Consider the following 24,679-nt stretch of genomic DNA (forward strand, 5'->3'; position numbering starts at 1 on the left):
GGCACACTCAGCATCCCATGAAGCTAAAGGAGATTCCTCACGACCATTCAGCGGCCCTTGTGCCAGATGCAGTGTGCGGTCTGGAGGAGAGAGCCCTGAGTGCACAAAGCCTTGAACTTGAAGGTGAGACTGGAGTTGCTGCAGAGCTTTATCTAGATGAAGAAAGCAGTTTCTTTTGCTCTGCCAGGGCAGCTCCAAGCACAGACAGGTGCTCAAGTAGGGGAATAATTTCTAACTTTATTTTTTAAATGCCAATGTCACATGCAAATGAATCAAGATGTCACCATAGCCTTTGGTGTAAGCAAAGGTTTGGTGTCTGCTGCCTTGGAAAGTGCTTTCAGGCCAGAAACTAGAGGACAAGAAAGACACATGAAGATCTCACTGTGCAACAGCATATACCAACACACCCACCCACAGTTCAACCTCTGTCTTGTACAAAAGGTCCATGGGAGACCAGAAGAGCCACTCACCTTGCCATTGCGATTGTGTACCCGGAAAGCCATGTTGGGAGACATCAGCAGCAGGAGAGATTCCTGCTCTGAGAGCTTCTTTTTCAACCTCTCAATGACCTTGCTGCCCTTATTGGCCCTCTGGAGGGAAGGGGAGAAAGAGGGAGAGGGCACACAGGTCATTCTCCAGCACCAGCCCCCATTTACACTGACACAGATTTTCAGACCAAAAGTCTCTTCCCTCTCTGAGTAGCCAAATGGCTGCAGGCAGCAGAAATGCTGTCAACAGGATCCACAGGGCTCCGAGCTGCTCACGGAGATGGTACTTTGTAGCCCAAGCAACATCTGTGCAGTCAGATTTGGCTCTGTGCCCCAATTCTAGCCCTCCCAGATGAAAATTGCTGCAGAGCATGCTCACTGCCCTATCTGTACCCCACGTTTTCATTCTAGAGGCTGCAGTATCATGTCACTGAGCAGCCATAGCTGAGGGGATTGTGAGCCCAGAGCTCTGGAGACAGAGTGCTCTCCCATCCACCGCCTGCCAATGCATTTTCAGCAGAGGTCACCTAAATACAAGGTCTTTCCTCGGAAAAAATCCAGTCCCAAAGCCAGTCACACACATTGTTTGGCACTGATGCATCAAAGCCCGTATCTTGGACACCTGCACCCTGTAATTAAGAGACTTCCACAGTATTCCTCTTAAATCTCACTTTTCCAGGAAATCCTCTCTGAAAGCCAGCAAGGGCAGAGAGTGAGAAGCATGTTCTTTAGAAAACCGTGGGGAATAATCTTCTCATGGAACACACAATATTATCCATATCCTGCTCTACACACCAGCAGGTTTTTGCTTTTCAAACTCTTGTTTCTCTTTTGGGTGGCATGATGGTTTGGAGTCTAATGGCCCTGAGAAAACATGTCTTAGAAGCAAAGAGAAGCCCAGGTCAGGGACTCTACATCTGTGTTAGACTGTCCAGGCAGAATATTTGGTGTTCTCCATACATCTGCGCTACACTGACATCAGTGAGGTAAGAAATGCTCGAATGACATAACAAATGGCATAACTGACCCAGCAAAAGTTCCTAAGTACTTTGTTTCTGACCAGAATCACTTGCAGGATCATAGTTAGATAAACAGAAGCCAGACTCCCTAAAAATCGGCATGCCACACTCCTAGTGCTTCTCAATCCCACAGCATAAGAGCCCCATCCTCCGCATGGACGTTCTGGGATAGCACTGTCACAGATGGTCTCACACAAGGAGAAGAGCTGCTGGGTGCAACTATAGGGTCTTTTGTTGTTCCTACCTGCCCACAGGACAACATCATACAAGCAGTGCACTGGGACAAGTAACGATGGATTGCATAGCTGTCTGTATGCCACTCGTACCACAGCTGCACCACAAGCCTCTGCTGAACAGTCAGTCTTAGCAGGACTCTGCACGCTACGCAGCTCTGGGAATGCTGTTTCTACCAGCATCCTATCTCAGCAAAGACTGTTCTGAGCTGAGCCTGTTCTTCACTTGGGATGGAGCGCTCAACTCGTTTTACCTTTTCTCGTTGGATGTCATTCTTGATCTGGGATATCTTGATCTTCATGGCATCCAGCTCCTCATCAGGTACCAGTGGGATATTGGGCACTGCCTCAGACTCATCCACCATTTGGAAGCTAAGGTCAGTGAGCGGGATGTACCATTTGCAGTCGTACTGCTGGCTCTTCCTGAAAGACAAAAGATCTGTACCTTTAATATTACTGGTGCTCAGAATGCTCACTCCCCCTTCCCATGAGCCGTTCCCCGTTACAGTTCATAAGGTACAGAAATGGGAACAACCTCACTGTGACTCCTATGTGAAAAAAAGTCTGGTAAAGTCTTTCCAGCAAGAAAGTCCGGAAGGGCCAGTAGCCAGTACAGCAAACAAGAAAGCAAGTTGTTTTGTTATCTGGTTCTTTTCATCCTAAGAAATCACAAATATTTTTTGCAATCCCTTTCAGTCCAGCCCTTTCTTTATTTAAAGCCACTGTGAAGGCAGAGTTCAGCAGTCACACTGTGCCTCTGACTGGGCTGCTATCTGTGGATCTAAACCCAGGTGTCTCCTGCCTGAGCTAGGAGGGCTAGGTGGGACGGATGAGCCAATGCATAAACCTCTGTGTAATCTAACCAGAAAAGAGGGACAGTAACTAAAACTCGTGACTGCTGTTCTCCAGTGCTTTCACCAGGATAATCAGTTTTCCTTTTTTATCATTTCATGTGGTTTCTTCCCTCTCCACCTCTCCTATCAGGAACATCCACTCTTGGGAGCGTCCCACTCTTTTGAAGGATCCTTTCCCACAAGCATGTGCTTCAAAAAGGACACGGACAACTGGTTGCTTGAGGAGGACAAGAAGGCAAGAGGAGTCTCCTAAAGCAGAATATTCACCAAATGAAGAGAAGCCTTGTCTATTTAGGACAGATAGGTTGGTCAAGTTTCTTCCCTCCTCGGTTTTGACAAATGTCAATGAAACTGTTTGTACAGTAGAACTTTAGGGGCAGATGGGAAGCACAGTCCCTTTATTGCACTTGCTCCATTTTACTGCAAAACTTGACTGGCTGTAGCTGCAAGGCGAAAATGAATCACCTCAGTAACAAAAGGAAAAGGCAGTTAGAAAAACGAATGGCATTTTTCCAGAATACCAGGAGCTACAGCATATCCTTTTTTACTAGGAAGGTTCTTGGAAAAAGAAAAAGGAAAATAAAAAACCCTTCCTGAGGGATCAGGACTTGGCCAAGGTCTCATACGATGGGCAATGCTACCTTGCTGAACATATCCTGTCTGACTACATCTGACTGCGGTTACTCAAGTCTGGGGTATTCGTATTCGACTATCATTGCTGCCTGAACCCAGGACTCTCCTGAAGCTGAGGTGCAAGGCATGTAGTCCAGAAGAGAAACCTCACCCTCCAATCTGCTTCTTGAGCTTGGCACAAAGGAACAGATCAGTGAAAAGAAAGACATGACGTAGTTTGCGAGCCCCCTCAACCAGCTCCACCATGAAACTGTCCTTCAAGAGCTGCCGGTGCTGGTGAAAAACAGAAAAGATATTTTAGTTAGTGCAGGATGGGTCCAAGACAAGGCACCAAGCCTCCCTCAGCAACACGTTCCTTAGATGTGACTCTTGCGACAGCCAGCTCAGTAAAATGGTCCAATTCAGAAGAACGGCTGTTAAAAGGTCATGGCTGCCAGCTCTGCTCCCTGCGGCTCTCTCCTCCAGGACAAGCTATGGTCAGGCTCCTCCCTCACCTGCTTTCAGGTCAGACAGACCTGAGGCCTCTCGATCACCTGAGCCTGAGCACAGGCTTGGTTTATGGTGAGTCACTGCCAGGCCTCTGCCGTGGCCGAGGGCCAGCACCAGCTCGCTGCAAACCAGCAGGGAGCAGCAAACACCGCTCTTCTGCCCGGGCTCGTCCCGTCCCTCTCTGGAGCCGCTTACCCAGCTGCTGAGCTGAGCAAAGCTACCTCACCGCTGAGAAAGAGGAGCCCCTCAGCACCTCCACGTCCCCTCCCCGACAGCAAGCTGTCAGCACTAACAGGTGAGTATCATTGCTGCTTCCTTATTACAAGTGCTCTTAAGGGATGATTCTTGAATAAAATGTGTATCTAGCAAACTTATCAGTAGTCCCTCATCAGACGGTGTTTAAACATGACCATCTGGATATGCTCCCTCTTTCCAAATACTGATTTAAAGCCCTTTTATATTTCATATAAATTTTCCCCAAACCTAGACGATGCAAAGAAGCTGCACAGCCCTGACGCCTTTTTTTTCCTGTTTCTAGTTCCAGGTAGCTTTACAGCCTCCCAAACAAGAGGCACACGCTGGAGGGCAGAAGCAGCTCTTTCCTGATTCCCTTAGGGTCACTCCACAGTTAACAGAGGTGACGGCTGGGGTGCTGGCACGGAGGGGAACGGCCACGTGCCGCTCTGAGCCAGGCAGGGGTTTCAAGCCCAGCTGTGTGCTCAGGCCTCCTGCCCTGCTGCCAGGATCAATAGGAGCCGGAGCGCACATCCAGATGAACAGAAACCTCCCACTGATTTTCAGAACAGATGTAAGGGGTATTCATCTCCGGGCAAATTTATTTCCCACAAATATGTATAACTGTCAGCGCTGCCTTGCTTCAGGGCTGGTAAAAGCAGGCACCATCAGCTTCTCCGCACAAGCCTGCTAATGCGTTTCTCCTGGCCTGCAGCATTTCCTTGCTATTCCAGCTCTCAGGATGCCTCTTCCCTGATACCAGGGAGGGACGTTTTACACATACGGTACATGCCTAGATGGCACCATGGCTGCTGATAGAAAGATCTGCTCGCGCTGTCCGGTGCTAGCCAACATCTCCTGCTGTGTTACTGCCAGCTTTCTCCAGGCCCATGCACAGGACTCACCAGTGACACTCGCTCCCGACCTGCAGCATCTCAGCTATTGCCACGCTGGGGAACACAGACACAAACCTCCCCCTGGAGCAGGAGGCAGCTGTGCTCAGCTGTGCAGCAGTACGCAACAGGAAAGCAGTTAACCTGGGCAAGGTCAGGGCATCCAAACCAGGATTCATGCCTCCATCTCCCAGAGTTATGCCCTGGGGGTTTTACTTGCTGCATGACTTAACAAGCCCCAAACACATTTACTGCGGAGGGCGTGGGAGTGCGATCCCCCCGCTGCCTCTTCCCTCTACCGCCCCTCCCCTCTCTGCTCTCCAAAATGAAAACAAGCCACATCAGCCCTGAGCCCAGCAGGCATCACAGCAGGGAGTGCGAGGGAGAGGAACGTCCTTAAGGCTAATTCCTGTTTCCACACTCCATCCTACAGCACCCTAAACTTCCTGACGTGGGCCAAGAGCCTCTGTTTTCCATCTGCAGCTGCACTAACACCACAGCTGGCTGCTAAAGCACTGGTAGCAGTGTCAGCATCTTGTCTTGGGGCTGCCTGCCATTACACAACGGTCCTGCAAATCGTGAGGAGCAGCAGCAAAAGCTGCACCTTTTCGGCAGGGCCAGGAAGCCGGGCTGCTCCCTAGCAGGCTGTCACACAGTCTCTGCGGAGATCTGGTATCCAGCAGTGATTCAGGCTCTGAAAGGCCTGTACATATGTTAATGTTTATTTTTAGGTGGGCGTGATCCTCTTGGCTTCTCCTCAGTGGTTTGGAGAGGACGCCTGCCTGCATGAACGTCTCCGCTGCTGCTGTGCACTTGTGCGTGCCTCCCGCCGCCTGCCTGGAGAACAACCCCCAGGTAGGCAGGGGGCTAGAAACATCCACCTTGAAAATTAAATAAATAAAAAGGAGGAGGTGTCATGGCAGTAGTGAAACAATCTCCACAGCTGCAAAGAATTTCATGTGGGAGAAATAATGAAACAGAGAAAAAGAGATTTTCTCAGCAAGCTAAAACCCTGATCGCAGGTTTCTAGATCTGTTGCATATTAATTACGCTACAAATCAGCTCAGCTCCTCCAGGGCAACGAGAATAGCTCCTTGCTGCCAGCCCAACCTCTGCTCATTGTTCTTGGGTGTAAAGATGCTCTCACAGCTTGCTCACCTCTGCTACGCAGCTGCTATATGACATCATGGTCCCTTCCCCACCTGGCAGTGACGTGGCAGGTCCTGACCTGGCCCTGTGTCCCTCTGCCAAGCGCTGGCAGGTGTGCGAGACTCAGCACAAAGATCAGTGCAGAGCCCAGCTCAGCACCCGGAGGATAGTTCCTAGCTGAAAAATGTCACAGACCAGTCTAGAGCATGGGCTGAGCGCTCCCTCCCTCCTGGGAAGAGGTCTCTGGTGGCAGGGACAAGCCTGCAACATGGCCAACGCTGGTGCTTCTTCACAGGCCAAGGAGGACACAGGCCCATGAGTGCTGCTGGAGGATTATGAAGGACCACAGCTCAGCCCTAGATCTGCCCTTTGTTCTGGCAGTAGTCCAGTACCATCATCTAAACCAGGGTACTTTGAGGACAAGCGTGTCCTGTCATCATCCAGGCAGACTTTCTCCAAGCAGCCTCGCTCTCTGTCCCGCATCTCCCCTAAACCCAGGGGGAAGCTCAGCCATAGGATGCCAAACAGGGCTGGGATTCAACAGCCTTCATCTCCCCATCTGGGACTGAGGTACCACTCATGTGCACAGAGTTTATTCTGGCTGGCACTCCTGGATACAAGTTACCCAGATCAAAGCAACACAGTGCTAGTGTGAGGCAGCAAAACCCGCCTTGAGGCAGGATCTCTCAGGAAGAGCTGGGTGGGAGGAAAACAAGGCTTGATTTCCTAAGCTTGCCTGGAACAGAAGGGGTAGAAGAGACATAGTCCAGTCAGCAGCTCAGAGGGAAACATTAAGCTTCCCAGAGCTTTCATTCTTCATTTCTTCTCACTAATGAGCTGGCTGGGAAGGTCTCTCTGCAGTGAGGAGCTGGGGAGACATCCCACCAATGAACAACCGAACACGTGGGGAGGAGGGAACAGGAGAAAGGGCTTGCGGATCAAGTGAGAACATCTCCTGACAAGGGTGTTTGGCCTGATAGTAGATCTAACTACCAGCTCCTCTTGGAAAACAGGACGTTCGCCAGGGCTGGGCAAAACAGGCATGCGCCCAGCTGCTCAGCATCAGTGGAGCAGAGGAGGAGCGCTTCCAGCAAAGGGTCACATCCTTTGTTGCAAATGATTCATCTTGTTGGGAGGGTTCAAGCAGGTCAGAGGGAAACAATAAAAGGATTTCCCAACTGGCTTACCAGATCCCTGCCAAGCCCCACAGCGAGGGAGTGCAGGGCACCTTCCCTGACCTCCAGCATGAGTCAGCCCATCCTACCTCACCCTGGGGGGAACAAGCAGCCCCCGAGGCACCTCTGGTTCTTGCTGGGGCTCACTCATGGTGCCAGTGCTACCTCAGCTCCAAAGGCCTCCTCTGGCAGTGTGGGAACCAAAGCCCACTTCGGTCAACTCCTCCCACCTAGCTTAAAGGAATTCCTCTTGCTAAAAAGGGTCTCCTGAAACATGAGGTCTTTTGGCTGGCTGACCCTGCTCTGTGTGACATACAACACCCTGTGTGGGGGAGGCCATCTCTCTGCTTTGTTTCCAAAGTTATTCTGTTTGCTAAAGTTACCAAAGGTGCTAAAGGTTTCTCAAAATACCCTGGAGTGACATATAGGCTACAGAAACACCAAAGAAACACCCAAGAAAACATGGGCTTAACATCAGCGTGGCAGTAGGGTGGCAGAGCGGCTCCCTCTCTTCCACCGACAGCCCCAAGACTGGTAGTTGTCCAGCCCAGGAGCTTGGTTGAGCTATAGAAAGATGCTTGAGGAGGTCTAGGGCAAAACTTCAATTTTGTATCACAGAGGGAATTAGGATCATCTGTAGCCTCTCAACCAGGGCCTGGGCACACTGCTACCTTCTAGGGGCTGTTGCCAAGCTCCTGTATCAGTGCAGGGCAAGTCTCACGCCTCCTTTGTAGGCCCTGCTTTCCCTTTCTTGTTTACACCTGCCTCTTCTCCCACCCGCCTCTGTGCTCTGGACAAAAGAGCTCTCGCTCTACATCTTTCACTACTCAGGATATCCTCTTTGGATTGTCCTCCTCCTCTTACCTCTACCACTGAACATCTCCTCCTCCTCTGCTACCAGCCTCACGACTACCTGCATGCTCATCTAGTCATCCTACAGTGTTTTTGTGCTGTTTGCATACGATAAATCCTGCTGCTGTCATGTACCATTTCACTACAGGAAGTGTGGCAGAAGACCAGTTTGTCTGAGAGATGTTGCAAGAAGTGGAATTTAAAGATCTACTCATCCAGAATCACAGCTCCGCAAAGGGCGGTCTCCTCATGTGAGCGCCGAGGAAAGAGCTCATCCGATGTGGTGACAGCAGAGGCCTGTGGCATGCGTGGGCGAGAGCCCCAGGAAGGACTGGAACACGTGTGATGCAGGAGGAGGAGGGTAAAAGCAGGAGATGGGTATTGGCATATGTCAGTGAGGAAGAGGTGGTTTGGCTTTCTGCAGAGCGTAGGAAGAAAATGATTCCTCGTGTGTGTGTGTGTGCACGTGTGTGTCGCAAGACCAGCACTGCAGAATAAAGGGATGCTCTGCCCGGGGAGCTAAATGGGCTGCTCCAAGTGTTTTAATAGCCTTTCTTTTTTCAAAGCTCTTGTCACCAGGAGCTCTCTGACTCCAGCTGTGAGACATAGTGTGAAGCATCCAAGATCATTTTTGAGTGCCCTATTGCCAACATCTGCCCAGGGCCTGCAGGAGCAGTAGGCACTAGGCCTCAAGCTGTGCAAGGCTGCCTGAGTCTAAGCTCAGCCCCCAGCCTTCCAAAGGGTTTCGTTTGCACTTCTGCCCCCTTGCAAACCTCCTCTGTCCTCTCCCTTTCCTACCGCAGTCGCTACCAAGTCAAACAGAGGCCTAAGGCCTGGTTCCTTGGCTGCCGTTACAAGCCACATTCAGCAACATGGTAGAGCAGCTGGCCAAGCAGCTTCTTCTCTGCGGGGCCAGGTGGGAGGAAGGTTCACAGCAGTATAAGCTGATCCAAAATGTGATCTTGGGGGGCTTGATCCCAGCAGAAACCCCCTGCCAGCCCTCTTGTGTCAGTACTGGTGCTGACGATACCAGACACTAAGCCACTCAGCCAGCTGAGTGACACCCTCGGCTCCCCCCCCCAAAAAGCTTCCTTCTCAGGCAGCTCCATTCCTCCCCACCGCTGTGTGGTCACAAAAGTGCCATGCCAGCAGCTGAGAGGGTGGGACTGTGTGGCCAGGGGCAAGGCAGAATGGCAGCCACCGCCACTCGGCTTGGTTTGAGCTGCCCTAGAACACCACCCTGCAAAGAGCACTATTAGACAAGCCGCAAGCAAGGAAGGGGCCACCTTCTCCCAAAGCAGCTCTGTGATTTCAGCAGCCTCATTAACCCCTGCAATAAAAGAACAGGCTGAACTAGCTGGAAACACACACCCTAACTTCTGTCAGGGAAGACAACACAAGGTCTACAGCCATTTGCATCCAGGTTCAGCAGTCCACACAGCTCACTTGTTAGTAAGACTAGAAAGGGTTCTTATGCCTCCCTTCCAGGCTATAACACTGGCACGTACTTCACCTCATGCATTCAGCTTCCTGCCCCAAGTAGATCTCCTCTACGCAAGTCAACAGGACAGTGGTGAAGAAGGATCAGCAGTGAGCAAGCAAGATGCCTGCTCCATGGTCCTGTGGGCAAACAATCCACTGAGAGAAGGGGAAGATTCTCCACCACCCACATGCTGCAAGTCAGACGGTACTGTGCTACTAAGACCCCTTTGCCTCCCTCCATGCATTCGTTTGGTTATCTAGAGGGTTGATGAAGTGGATGCCTGGAGGCAATCCATCAAAAAAGTAAAATCACAAAAGTAGAAAGATGGGAAGGAGGAAGCAGAGAATGGAGCAGATCAGAGCTGAATGGAGACAGGAGATCAAGAAACCAAGATAAGCCCTTCCCCAAACCCTCCTGGCTGCCTCTTGTTGCTGTCTACCAAAGGCTCAAACTCTTGGCACAGCACCCTTCCCCAGATGTACTGGGACTCTGTGGGGGCTGAAATTCTCAGGACAAGAGCAGAAGAGCAGCAAAACAACCATCATGTCTTCGCTCCTCCCCATACTCTTTCCTCTGGAACTTTCTGTGAGGATATAGTCAAACCTTCCTCCAGATCGCAAAGGGAGTGGGATGCAAGGATGCATCCTGCTCCTCACCCAGGACTCCCACGCTCAGCCAGTCGAATTCAGCCTCCGGGCCATGCTTGCCTTCGCACTCCCATCGAAGCGCTGAGTGAACCACTGACAAACTGAACAGGCTGGGCCCAGTTCTCTCCTGGCTCCTCCAAAGCATCAACTCACAGCAAACCACAAAGCGGAAAGGACTAACTAGCTACAGAGAGCCTGGCAGGCAGCGGGGGCCAAACTGTTCTTAGTGTTCCCTCAAATCCCGGGTTGCATGCTTAACCCACCAATACTGTCTTGCCCACTGTAGCCCTTTCTGCGCCTTTACTGAATGGCTTTACTCCCTTCATGCCCATCTCCTTGCTAGGCCTGCCCTGCCTGAAATGCTCATTCAGACCAGCAAATTAAACCAGGTCCATATAACACTGAAAACTTCCAGTTTACACGCATAAACCTTGAATGAGAGAAGAGTTCACTGAGCCAAACAGGGCTGGGGGGCGGGAGTGCTGGAAGGACACCTGACATCAGGCAGGAAGACAGCAAGCAGGACAGTGTGAGCCAGTGCCCCCCGAGCAGGGGATCACCGTCTGCAAAAGGGAGGAAGACTGTGCTGATGAGGCTGTGCTCTCTCCTGACCCACACTCCTCTCCTTAGCAGCCTGTCACTAGGGAGATTAACCACTGGCTGCTTTCCCCAGTTCAAAGTGATCATGTAAAAGAGAGCTGGAGCGAGAGGCTGGCAAAGATTTGACTCCTCCCTGTGCTGCACTCAAAGGAGAAAAATATTCCACATAAAAGACGAGGACTGGCAAAAAAAGATAACTGAGATCAGCACCTAAGCAATACGTGAGGGGAAAGGGCTGTTTTCCCTCCTTCCCTTCCACCAAGGAAATTTCAATGGGAGGAAGAAAAATAATGAAAAAAGCCATCAAAGCAAGCTGGTGATTCATTAAAATAAAAAATGCATTATGCATTGAGAGCAGTCAATTACGAGATGTAAACTGCACACTGTCCTGTCACCCCAGGGAAAGCACAGGCAAGGGGAGTGGGAGGAAAGGATAAGTAGAAAAGGAAAGATTTACAGATCTTTAAGAAAGATTTATTTTTTATATAAAACCCAGTTCTGACCCCAAGCTGAGTAGCTTGTGGGAAGCAGCAGCCGTTGCTAACCCACATGGAGCAGCCGGGAGCCCACTCATGTCCTGAATTATTATGGAGAGAGCAAATATACTCCAGACTCAGATAGGTGCCAACTGGGGCACCGTCCCTCTGAAAAAATGCAGGATCTTGGTGCCAAATGCCCAAAGGAAGTAGCCATCACCAGATTCCCAGAGTGGAAGGCAAACAGGGGAAGCACCAGAAACAAGCCCCTTTCTCCCTGGCCTCAGCTCTAGCTGCGTGTGACACAGGTGAGTGGGGCACAAAGGGCTCCCAGTTCCCTCCAGCATGCTCACAGCCCCCCTTCGTCCTCTTCTCACCCTCCCCACATCATACATGGAGTCATTGCAGCACCAGTGAAAGCGTGAACAGGCTGGCTGAGCCCAATCCTGACAGGCCTCCCCTTCCTGCTTTGTAAGATCTGACAAATGCACTGCTCTGAAGGGAGATCATCAGGATTATCCTCCCGAGCCTGCCCCTCAGCCTGGGCTCTGGTACTTCATTAGGATTCTGCGTGACACTTTTCAAAGCCCGCATCCCTCATTGAGATGCTGACAGACAACTGGAGAACACAGATCACTCCCTCCCCTGCGAGGGGCCATTCCAGCCTGCGATGTCTGCTACGACTCAATCAGCATCCGCTTTAATGAGGCCTTCTACTACCTCCGAGACCCTAGTGACTGATGTCTGAGCTGCTATCTCAGCCTCCAGTTGCTCAGCCCCTCCTCCTCTCTTCTCAGCTGCAGTCTTCCTCAGTTGACAAAATGAGACTATAAGCAACAGCTACAGAACAAATGGTGCATCCAATTCCCAGCACTGTAGCTTCTAGGGAATCTTCTGCAGCTGAAAATCAGTTTAACAGCTAAAAGCAACTATGTTTAGCTCACAGGATTTGGGAATACATCCTGAAGGTTCACTCTAAGCTAACAACCTCTTGGGCTTTGTAGGAGATGTTTCCCTGCAGGTCACTTTTGACCAGCCAGTGCCTCTGACATCTTACTGCAATCCCTCTTACACATACACTATCTGATCTGCACTTCTCTCCCATCCAGCCTCCTACACAGTTCTGTCTCTTAACACTTCCGTCAGCCTTGGTCCTTACTCAGAACGGACCAAATTCTCTTCCAATGAATTATGAGGCAGATGAATCAAGCACAGCACAGCACGCAGGACTTTACCGTCAGGTAATTCTATGCTTTTCTTGCACAACACCGCAGGCAGGTAAGGGAACTACACATTTCAGCACTTTCTGGGCCTAGTCCAATTCCTGACAGAGCTGAGGAGCATTGTATCACACCCTTAGGAGCCAAACTCCTCCCCTAACTTTCCCAATCTAATCCATTTGTTTTGCTTCCTAGTTCCGTTTACAACACTATTCTTTAGAAATAGTGGGCATGCGCCCAATGGGCATGCGCAAAGCGAATTTCATCATGAGAATGAAGATTTTGGAAAACTGCTGGGGTTGTTGCTCTTTCCTAATCTTTTGTGATTTCAGATGTATCCTTCCCTTTTTCTCCTCCCAGGTGTCCCATTTGGTTACAGTTTGCAGGTAAAATACAAATTCTGTGTGCATAGGAATATGAATATGCATTATAGCAATGATGTATGACAAATAATTATAACAATGCTAAGGACAAAATTCTAAACCTACTTCTCCTCTGGGTTTCCAGAGAGTTATCCAAGCACAAAACAGGAGAGCTGTACTACATCCTTTAGAGAACAAGGACACTGCGTAAACTGTATCTTAGCAACAAACAAACGAATAGCGTATGTTCCCAGCCTGCTCCACAGAAAGGTACAACCAGTATTTAGGAACTGACAAAATAACTAACGCAAAAAGACTCACCTCCCCCTTCTTCACGGTCATGGACTGCCGACGGGGAGTGATCTCCTCGTTGATGCTGGAGAGGAAGTTCTGCGAGATCCGCAGGGCATCTTGCAGGAGGGGATGGTCAGGGTGGGTCACTGGAGTGTGCTTCAGCAAATCCTGCCACCAGGAATAAAAACAAAGGACAGCATCGTAACCAACACTGGAAAGGAGAAGGGTCTGAGGTCCTCTAACTAGAGCCTTGGGACAAGTTGCTCCAGCCTTTTCTTACGTATCAGAGTAAGATTGCATCTACAGAGGAAGAGGACCATACCCTGCACTTCTCAGTAACAGTACTGGAGAGGTACCCAGGGTCCTAGCCATGGACTTCCTCTCCTCAGTGTAAAGAAAAGAGGCTCATTTGCAACATGACAGCTTAATTTTTGAAGTCCTGCAGCTCCACAGAAAATTGGGAAGGAAAAGAAAATAGGGAAAGGGCCTAAAGTTTGAAAACTACCCTTCAGGTACTTACATGCAGGACAAGTGTGCTGCGCGTCACTCGATCCACTGGCTTGTATAACAGAGCTGTGAAAAAAGCAGCAGGAACATGAGAAAAGCAGCCACCTAAATACAGCCCCCTAAAGAGCAACTTGTCCAATGCAACTGGATGCACAGGCACAGGTTTATTACTAATAAGCTACTAGGAAATTCCCTTCTCTAAGGTTAATGTGCTATGCAGGCAATAACACACACGAACACACAGAGGAAACAAATGTTCTCCCCAGCAAACAGATGCCCCTTTGCGAGCCCACCCTGCCAGACAGCAAATGAGGAGCACCCAAGGTGGCAGGGAAGGACCGCACACAGCACGGCACACTTCCAGCACTTCCCTGGCACCCTGCCTGCTCCCACAGGTCAGAATTGGGCCTTGCGCTCTTAAAGCTGCCATGGAGGTTCCTGAAAGGTTGGCAGTGCATCTCTGCCTTCTGGACTTCAGCATGACACTGTTGGGTGCTTCTAAAACCTGATAACAGGCCAAAAAAGGAATGGAATTGGCTTTCATATTAGTCAGTAAGGAAGCTCCTTGGAACATGGGTTATCTTTTACTATGTGCATATATAAAGAAAAGCACAATGGAACCTGATCTCAACCGGGCTCTCTAGATGCTACCATAGGGAAAAAAATACTAAGAAGTACTTTTAGGCTGACATTTGCACTACCACTGGGTACTAGATGTTCTCCTAAGATCATGGCAATCCTTTGTTTGGGCTTGTTATTGCCCAAAGGGACTGATCAGGTTTTAAGCTTGGCAGAGGCTTCCCCATGCATGCATGCAGCTTACTACGCACAGCTCCGCTACTTAGCGAACGGGAGCGGCTTTCCCAGGTAGAGCCAGAAAAGACTCCACAACCTTCCAGCATTTAAAAAGACAATGGGAGTGTGGAGGTTTTGGCAACAGCCCCCACAGTCCTGACAAACCAGACTCCTCTGCATGGATCACTCACTTTCCAAGGAATTTTTCGTCGTCTGATCTTTAGAATCCTTTGTGCTTCTAGCCTTTAGATTCTAAAAGAAAAAGAAAACCCACGGTAGCAGACCGTCAATCACCTTGAAATATCACATGTGAATGTAAGAGACACTCTGCTCCTCCAAGGGAGGGGCTAAGCCAGCATAGATGAAAGCCCTATCACAGTCCAAGTCAGGGAAGGAAAAATGTGCTTTTCTTCTGGTAAATCCACCATTGCCACGTCACAGGCACCCACGCATCTCAAATATTAAGCAAGTTTCTTCAGAGTGCATGTCAACAGAGATGCAGCAAAGCAGGGAACCATCTACATGGGGATGGTGGAGTTGTTAATTACCTGCAGAGAAAGGCATGGCCATAAGGGCCCAGCCGTTGTCATACCATGTGTACACCACCAGTAAATAAAGCACAGGATTGGGAGTCAGGACCATCAGGTTATACTTCCTTATGCACCTGCCCAGAGCTGGGTGACCTTGGACAAATCAGTTCTCTGTCCATGGCAGAAAAGGAGCAATACCTGTGACTTTCTGCCTTGCACAGGGTCCATGAGGCATTGCATTAATCCATGTGCATTAATGTGCTGAAAGTACTCTGAAGTTCTCAGCAGGACACAGACACAAATGCAAAAGTACCATCACTATCATTCCAAAAACAGTAGGTACTGTCATGATTTCAGAATTATCCTTCAGGAAAATGCAAAGCCCAGGGATCACATTTGCATGGAACACCCTGGGGCCTTAATCTCCATTCTGTCTTCCAGGGACTACTATAATACTATTGATATATTATTATTAATAAATGGAAAAGTCCACAGGATACATTTTAGTACTGAAAGAAAACTAAGCACTGGGGAAGCTACTTTACTAATGAGCTGATACAACTGGAGGACAGAAGCAGCCAGGCAAAGGACCAGAACCTGGGGGAAACCCTCAGCAGAGGATATAATAGGAGACACTTGCACTCTCAAGTAGCACAGCAGATGCCAACAGGCAGGCCTCATTTTGGGGCACAGAGAACGTTTTATTTTACCTCTTCCTCATGAAAATCTGAAGGGATGTGCAATATTATGTGTACACCGCTTTTTCACAACAATAATCACCCCCAGTATTATTCAGCTCTGATTATTTATCTGTTTGTTTTTAAGGACACACATCTGAAGTTCATGTTCTCTTGGCAGCTGAATTCCTCAAGATATAACCATTGCAATGCAAAGAGACCATGCACTGCAGGCAGAGCTGGTGGTCTGGGAAGCCTGAAAAAAGCCTTCAAAATGCTTTGACACAAAGCGCTCCCCTCAAAGGGAGGAAATCAGAGCAGCCCAATACATAACATTAAAGATTATGCTTGACACGTTTGCAATTTTAAACAGAAGGCTTTCCAGTGCTGCCCTCTCCTCCTCTCCGAGTCGATGAAGCCTGCAGTTCCGCTGACAGACATAATGCCAGCCATTACGGGTGGCCTTTTATATCACAGTCAGCGTCACCATTAGCCAGAGAAATATGTCAGAAACTCAAATACAACTTTCCCTTCTAGGAAGGCACGAAGGTGGCACAGCACTGGGAAGTTCAAAGCAATGCTGGTTGTTACGGCAAGATTCCCTGGGGGGAAGGCACGAGGGCTGCCTACGGGATAACCTCTACGAGCCCAAAGTATAAATCCTGGTAAGAAGCCAGACTGAAGCCAAGAGTCTATGGGAGCTCACAACTCCTCCGGACGTCAGGGCTGCAGAGCTACTTGGAGGATAGACAGGAGTGACATTGCAGGGTATTAGTCAGATCCAGCCGGCTCGTGTGTCTGAACACCGTGACATTACCTCAGAGATTTCAGCAAACTGAGCATTGGCTTGGCAGCATTTCTCTGCTGTCTCCATAGCAACTTCATAGTTATCCACGAAGGCCCGGTACACTCCCAGCTGGCTGGCCTACAGGAAGCAAAACAAAACAAAATAAATGCGAGGGAGGAAGACAGTTTGGGATAGCCAGCCTGAGTATCTAATGATCAGGCCATGTTCCTCCAACCCAAAGAACCTCAGGGAATGCTGAACAGGGCCAGAAACACGTCTCTGGCCCATCAGCTTTGCTTAACCAGAGCAGGTGCTGCCTTGCATCCGGCTCCACCTACCCTGAACAAGTTCACTTACTGGACTGGGAGGATGACACATCCTTATTACTGCCATCTATTTTTCCCTTCTGGACTGCCAGATTAGTATCTATTAATATTTTAGCTCATGGATGTAATAGGAGCTGCTGGTTATTTGCCACAAAATATGAATCAGACAGGAATGATTCAGCCCTAAGAGCACAAATGTGACCCCAGCAAGCTACTTGTTGGCTTCTGCATGCATGGGGGACATGTTAAAACAAGCCCAGATATTCACCTGTATCTGCATTAGCAAACATCATTATAAGGGCAGCAGAGAGTTGAAAATACAGAAGGGAGATTCGGAGCACAGTCTGTCTATTTGGAAGGCAGGGGCTGCAGCGCCAGGTGACAGAAAACGGCATGGCTTTTCAAGCAGAAGGAATATGCAATTGGTCCAGATGAAGACAGAGCAGGCCTCAGAGTCCAGTAATAAGCCATTATTAATCACTGGGTCTTAGCACTGATCCTGTTTGCTGACTTATGAATTGCAGCCATGTTCATGCCAGAGAACATAAGATCCAGCTTGGGAAATCCCTGGGAGGCTTCCAAGCTTGCCTGGATTGCAGAGCAGTTTGTATTGCAGAGCTGCACAGGCTGCACTGTAAACATCTCAGCAGCTTAAGTGTGCTTGCAAGTGCACGCTCAAAAGCGAGCCAACAGATGGAGCGCTGTAGAGGACTCCACTCAAACAAAGGGTTTTTTACCAGAAGAGCTTGCACTTACCTTATCTGCAGCTCCCCTGCCACTTCTGCCCAAGAGGTGCAACAGGCAGAGCTGCAAGCTTTCCTACAGCCAGTGCCCTTTTCCTCTCCCACGCTCTCATAACTGCGCTCTCCTTTCTCTACGGAGCGTCGGCCGTAAGATGATGGGAGAGAAAAAGCCACTCTCAGGAGAACATTCCCTGCACAATTTTTTTAGCTAACAGAGGCAAAAACACAGTGAGCTATTTCCTCCAACATATTTTATTGAAAGATTAGGAACTAATGTCAACCCTCATGCAAAATGACATGGTTAGGACTGAAGTCAAAGGAAACTGTGCTCACTTATGCCAGGGATGATCTGGCCCCAGCAGTGGAGAGAATGAAATCTGTAGCTGCCATGGGGCACCATTCCCTGAAGAAGCTGCTGTCAGAATTACTGCTCATTTGCAGGGCTTATGGTATCTGTGTTCAGATGATGCCAGCCAACACAGCAAAACTTTAGAGCTTCTCCATTCCTGTGTGTTTTTTTCATTTCCAAGTATTCCTAAACGGCCTATTTAAGCTTTCTCTTTCCTCTTCTAAGTATGCTGTTATGAAAACATTTTCCATTAAAAAATGAGCTTCCAATCAAAGCAATAATGCTTACAAAGAATTTTAGTGCTGGTTTAAGTTTTTCCTTTCTCATTTAAAAAGAACGCACTGAAAAGCAAAAAAGCTTTGGTAAAAAAAATTGGCTGTCAGTTTAAAAATTATTTGCCATTTCTGAAAACTATTAGTGATACTATTTTTTGTATTTCTTTACTCCTAAAAAAGTTCTAAAGTGTTTCTTTCCCAATTATAAAAAAAAAAAAGTATATTTTTTCAAAATATTCCACAAAACTGAGAAGCAAACTTCACTCCATGCCTGGTGTCTTCCATCTCCCCCACTCCCCTTAGTTTCAACTGGAAAAAAATGAACCAGCTGTCACAGATATTACAAATGGGTCATACTTCATGGAAAAGCTCATGAAATTCTAAAACTCCTTGCATGCACTGTCTTTAACATCAATCTACAGTGCTTTCTTTTACAAGATATTAAAGAAAATTAATGTTCCCGGGGACCTCAGGATAACAACAAGGATTCCAGTGTTTATCATCAGATTGCATGACATGACCACAAGTAAACAAGTCTGCTCCAAAAGATTTGACGTACATCCTGTCTAGATGTCTTCTAATGCCTGGTGTTTTTGCTGTCTCTCACATCTAGCTGCTTCCAGCTGCCTGCCAAGAATGATTAGCTCTATCTCATCTAGCAAAGAGTTCACAATTCCCACTGATACTGTACCAAACCACCAGAAACAGACTGCTAAGGTAGCTCAGAACTTCCTGCACTAAGGCAATTTGCTTCTTTGCTTCCAATACTAATCCAACAAAACTATCCTTTCTGTTAAAAATGCAGAAGATTCAGGGGAACAGAAAAGGAGAGTGCCAGAAGGGCTTAACGCCTAGGCCTGTGATCCCCATAGGCAAGACACAGTCTTAAATTAAGGCCTACGTAGCGCTACAGCGTGTCAAAGCTTGCTTGGCAGCCAGAAGCAGTAAGGAATACATCCGGCTCTTCTGCAGTTAGTGCTGCTTTCATTATTGCACCATCCTTTCAACGCAGCTTGTCGAGCTTCCCCTTTCAGCAGTCTTCTGCACCTTGGCCTCAGCAACCAGCAGCAGGTGGCTTTGTCTTTGTAAATCGGTTGCTCAAATTGCATACCACGAGCTACTCACTAAGGCACCAGCTTGACCCCCTCTGGATTAAAATATGCTGGCAGTGAAAAGCAGACTCCCAGAGTTTGATCTTGAGCTGCTGGTTTGTATGGAAAACATCATTCTCCAGGCCCATCTCCCCCTCCATAGGGGATAGAGCTGGTGCTGGGCTACACAGCTGCTAACAATTGAGTGACCCTGATAAAATGCACTCCCCATCCAATAAACCCCTCACTGGAATGTCACTCCTATCCTGAGAATCAGAGGCACCTCAGGAATGCAGAGATTCTTTTCTTTTCTAAAAGGAAAAAGCAGCTTCTTTAATCCTTTGCTTTCTGCACACGCTAGGGGAGAGGCTAAGGGGGCCAAAGGAATCTCCTAGAATGCAAACAATTTGTCATCTGGCTCAGAAACTCAGCAATTTGAATTCAGCCTCAGGAAGATGCTTTATATGTCTTGTCCTGTTCTGCACTCAGAGGATTTTGTTGAAATTGCTTGGAGGAGTCTCAGCAGAAGGTTCACTGCATCAGCACAGCAGCAGGAGGAACACCAAGGCCAAGATGGTGGCAGAAAAGCAAAGCCAAAGGTGATGACCATAAAAGAGAAAAGCAGTGCAAGGTAGAGCAAAGCACCACAGAGAGAAGGGAAGTGTGTGCAAGGGAGCTCAGCAATAGGGAGAAACACTTAGCTGTCAGTATTAAAAAAAACACCCTTTTCAACACTGCCATTCTCCCATCTTCTTCTCAAGCAAATGGTTTGATGACTGCAGACACCCTGGAGATGCAGTATTTCTGTAAAATTATGTTTGCATTACTGGCCTAGTCTCCACAGAGTCTTTAATTAAAGGCAAGAGAACAGCTGCTTTTGCCCTTCACTGCAGTGAGGCAAAGCTAGAAGCCTGCTGTCTCATCCAACTATGGGCTTTCATCCCTTCAGTCTATGCAAAGTCACTGAAGGGAATTGCAACAACACCTGTGAAATGAATGAGAGGTGACAGAAGCTTTGGTGATGGCAGCTGACTCACCAGCTTTTGGAAGAGGTCTCCCACACGTTGCTGGTGACTCCACTGCTGCACTCGTGGAAAGAGCCCATCATAGAACTCTTTGTGGATCTCGTAGAGCTCAGGCACTTTGAAAAATATTGTTTCAATCTGCTGACTAGTCAGTACGGGCTGGGAGGTGGTGGCAGCTGCTTTCAAAGGCTTCATAGGCTAAAATAAGGAATCAAGGAAATTGTTACCATGCAAACCAAGTACATTCACCCTTGCCACATTACCACATATCCCTCCAAAGAGTTGTTTTTTCATCCTATTAATAAGCAAAATTTGCATTCACATAACTCCCGAAAGCTAGACATTAACAAGTTCTCTCATGGGGACCAGGCACCCCTGGTTTGTGGATTAATGGTGTGACTAAAATCCCTTTGCACTCCATTTGCTTAATCTCCGCCCAACTGCAGAGCAGCAGGTCTAACAATTACCAGAGAATACTGGAAGACTGGGCTCCTGGATTCTGTCACACCAGTAACACCCTGGGTGTGCCAGTTCCAGGCCTTTCCTTAGGCCTTCCCTTCTCCAGCGGAGAACAGGAGTAACAGGCACCATTGCACAGGGCGACTGAGAGGCAGTCAGTGTATGAGAAGTTCTGGGAATCTCTGCACCGAAGCAGCAGCGGAAGCGCAAGTACCGGTGTTCAGGATGGCGCCCACCACCAGCGCTTACCAGCAGCAGAGCCTCCAGGTGGCTCAGGTAGGTTTCCTCACTGGCCAGGATTCCCGAGAGGACCCATTTTCTCATCTCCAGGCCTTTCTCCAAGTCTGGCTCACTCTACAGAGAGATTGTTAAAAACAAAACAAAACCCCCTGAATGCATGCCACAGCATACTCAGTTACTTAGTTTACTTACAGACCAAAAAAAAGTGCTCAGTGCCCAGTTTCTAGAAATACACATAATGATAAAAACATTACAGCAGATTGTTATTTACCAGCAGCTGATGACACTTAAAAGATAATTCACAGCTGTTAGCTTTAGTCATCCAATCTCGGTGCCTCGGTTAGATGCCCAGACTCCTTCACCTAACTGAAAATTCAAGACTCCAAAATTCAGCGCTTACTCCTCCTAACCAGCTCTTGGGGACCCTTGGTTAGGTGCTATTCACACTTGGTTAGGTGCTATTCAGGCCCTCCTCCCCCAATAGGTCTCCATGATCTTACTCCAAACCTGCACGTTTCTCTATGCAGACAGCACTCCTTCCCCTGCATCCGCACAGCTCTGCCTGACACGCAGCAGCTACAGCCCAACGTTGCTGTACCACAGCCGTTCTTTCTCCCATTCCCTACTATTCACTAAGGTATTTTTCAGTGCCAACTTGCACGATGTCTATTTTTAGTCTGAGGATGGAAGAATCAGCACTGCTTGGAATGCACATGCCCATTTTCTTATGGGGCGTCCGTGCAGCGGTACTTCACCAAAGCAGCTGAAGAAAGAGATAGAAAAAAATACATGCATGGGCAAGTGCGTACATTGGAGAAGACTAAAATTAAGTGTTAAGAGAAGCAGTAACTCTTCTGTTAGAGTTTCAATTACCCTTCCTCTTAATACTGTTTCCTGAAAAATTTATTTAACCTGATAAGGTGAAATTAAATATTTCTATAAGCTTAAAAAAAAAAAAGTATCCAACCAGTGAAGGTTATAAATAATCAAAAACATCCTACTTTTACAGAGTCTTATTTCCAGTTCTTTTTATTTCTCTAATGCACAGAAGGGGCATTTTACAATTCTTTTAACCTTATTAAATCGTTAAGTGTCATTGAGAGGCGAGTCAATAGTCAGATCTGAAAAAAGCAAACACTTTTCAAGGGCTTTGGGTAGGCTGTCTGGGGCTCCCTTCTACTCCTGTTAATATTCAGAGGAATCTTTGGCTATTGATTTCAGCAGCAGGAGGATTAGGAAACATAACAGTATGCTCTGCTCTATTGGCTGAACATAAAGCCCTTCTAGAGCTGATAAAAAAATCCCATTTAGTTTAGGTTCCTACGCTTTGAACCCTGTGGATGTATGTATGAGGCTCATTATGGAGAGAAGATAGCTTTGCCATAGGTAAGCTTTCAGCAGCTATCACACTCCGAGTGCAACTGAGCCCACGCGCCACACTAAGAAAGAAAGAGAGCCTCACGCTTCCAGATATTTTTGGATTCAGTCTCATCAATAACCATCCTGATTTTTGAACGTTTTCATTAAATTGCACAAGCTATTTTCTAGGCTAAAAGATCTTGCAGCAGTTACTTTATAGAAATTGCTTAAGGTGTCAAATACCACCAACACCTCTTAAATGAAAGCGGCAGACAGAAGCTGTTCTAAGGAAACGAGTAAAATTCACACCCAAGTCAGGTAGCACATGGAAGGAAGAACTTGTCTTTGCAGCTCTCCCTTCCGTGAGGTTCAGTAAGAACAGCAGCGCCTTTTTAAAGTTTTGAAAGGGCATCTCAAAGGAACTGGGGGTTTGTAATTCAGCAGTCACATTCAGAAGATAAAAAAAGAAAGAAAAAGAAAAAACCACCAGCAATAAACTACCTGGTAAAACGAGAGCCGCAACAGCTTCTGTGTGCGCCCACCGTGCACCCACATGATGCCTGTCACAGCTCAGTCAGAACTGTGCAACAAGATTATGACTGTTCCTTATGATTTCTGTACCAGTCGTGCCTGGATGTCCAACACCTGGACCATTTGCTAGGCACGGTATAAATACGTAATCACGAAAGACAGTCCCAAGATATTTAACAAAGATTTCTTTCAGCTGAAGAGGCACGAATGTAGCCGTCTGTGCGTGAAGCTCCCGGCAGTCCTGGTGCAAGAAAAACACAGTATCTCTCGGTTTCCAAAGATTTCTTACAAGATTTACAAAAGAAAAACACTGCTTTACAAAGAAGCACTGAAAAAACCTAACAGTGCTCCCAAGTCCCCGCTGCTGCGGATGATGCAACCGGTCAATACTGACATGGCACTGTGATCGTCTCTAGCAGGTTCTCTTGGAAGAGGTGAGGATTTAAAAACCACCTGGGTATGTTTGTAACATCTGTAAAGGGCAGCACACAACGACAAGTCATTTAAATGATTCAAACTTCCCTATCATGACTGCGACAACAGTTTTCCTCTTCACAAATCAAAGCCCTAATTTATAAGCCAGTTCTTGCCGGGTATCCTCGGCTGACAGAGACGGCGTTTTCTCCTGAATGTTAATTTCCTTTCCTTAAAGGGGAGCTGCTTTCAGGGAGGGAAACCTCTCTCAGGAGACCCTAGGGACCTTCCTCCCTGCTCGTCACCAGCAAGGTCACTTTGGGGAGTCCGCATTGTTTTAATCCTTTTTAGAGGAGCAGCTTCCAAGCGTGATGCTTGGAGAACCTGTAGCCTCAGCCCCAGCCAGCCAGAGCAGGGCCCAGCCGCTTCAGCTGCACTGCAGCGGTTGCCGAAGAAACCCTCGGGGAGGTCTCCAGCCATCACAGAGCATGTCGCAAGGCTTCCAGCGCGGTGCCTCAAATTTACATACAGCTTCCTCACGTGTAAAAAGATGAGCTCCTGCTGTGCCAGGGATCAATAAGGCACCACACTGCTGCTGTCTCCACCGTGCTGCCACTCCGCGTTTCCTCCAGCAAGCCAGGGCCTGACACGAGTTTCCTGCTGAGGACGGCCTTTTCTCACAGCTTCATCTGGGGCCGTGCTGAGCAGCCGCGCTTGCTGCCAGATGAACTTCTGGAAACCAGCCCCGGTGCTTCGGCAGCCTCAGGGTGCTTTTCAAGTCACACTTGTTAGGAAACTTACTCCAGGACTGAGAAAGCTGCTGGGAGCTGGTGCCAGCATCAGGAAGCAGAGAAGCAAGCTTATTACTTGATTACAACACTTCCCACGTGCAGAACTGGGAACAGGCTCACCTGCTCACCCAAAACAAGTCAGAGCAATTAGCAGGCAAAGATACTCTGCTACTGTCCTTCCACCACCCCTTTCCAGCACCACGGCATGCCAAAATGCGACGCAGCCAATGCCAAAGGCATTTTCTGCTTTGTCCATAACATATCTGACAAAAAGAGGGAAGGAACAGCAACGCTGTGACCATGACAGCTTCACCGGCCGCTCCGTTTCTGCTCCCCAGGCAGTGAGAGAGGGTCCATCGCAGGTCCAGGTAGCGAGCTCCCCAGCCGGCTGCCCGCTGGTTCAGGGAGAGCCGCCCAGGCCGGGACGCCGGGCCCTGCCCTGGCACGAAGGAAGCAACCGAAACCTCCGCGGCAAGGGGAGGAGCTGGTGCCACAGCCACCAGGTCCCCTGAGCTAAGGGAAAACACACCTCGCCGCCCAAGTGCAGCCGGGACGTTCCCAGCAGGATGGGGGAGCAGCCTCTGCTGGCAAACTAACCCCTCGCCAGGGAACGCCGGGCGGTCAGCAGTGAATCCCAGGCTTCCCACCTGGCTCGGTGAGCCAGGTTTTCACTTGTACG

General features: G+C 48.5%; 1 protein-coding gene across 2 annotated transcripts in view; it reads right to left on the reverse strand.

Annotated features, from left to right (window-relative positions):
* The window catches only part of BCR (BCR activator of RhoGEF and GTPase), a 109,311-nt gene that overhangs the window by 25,095 nt on the left and 59,537 nt on the right, over positions 1-24,679 (reverse strand). For both annotated transcript variants that reach the window (XM_026119087.2, XM_064522223.1), the window contains exons 3-11: positions 20,915-21,019; positions 20,219-20,404; positions 16,428-16,535; positions 14,595-14,655; positions 13,622-13,674; positions 13,129-13,269; positions 3,379-3,500; positions 1,995-2,163; positions 471-590 (exon numbers count right to left, since the gene is read on the reverse strand). In XM_026119087.2, the coding sequence (XP_025974872.1) occupies positions 471-590; positions 1,995-2,163; positions 3,379-3,500; positions 13,129-13,269; positions 13,622-13,674; positions 14,595-14,655; positions 16,428-16,535; positions 20,219-20,404; positions 20,915-21,019 (1,065 nt within the window). The remainder of the gene's footprint in view (positions 1-470; positions 591-1,994; positions 2,164-3,378; positions 3,501-13,128; positions 13,270-13,621; positions 13,675-14,594; positions 14,656-16,427; positions 16,536-20,218; positions 20,405-20,914; positions 21,020-24,679) is intronic.

Source organism: Dromaius novaehollandiae, chromosome 17, assembly GCF_036370855.1.
Source record: "Dromaius novaehollandiae isolate bDroNov1 chromosome 17, bDroNov1.hap1, whole genome shotgun sequence".
Taxonomy (NCBI): domain Eukaryota; kingdom Metazoa; phylum Chordata; class Aves; order Casuariiformes; family Dromaiidae; genus Dromaius; species Dromaius novaehollandiae.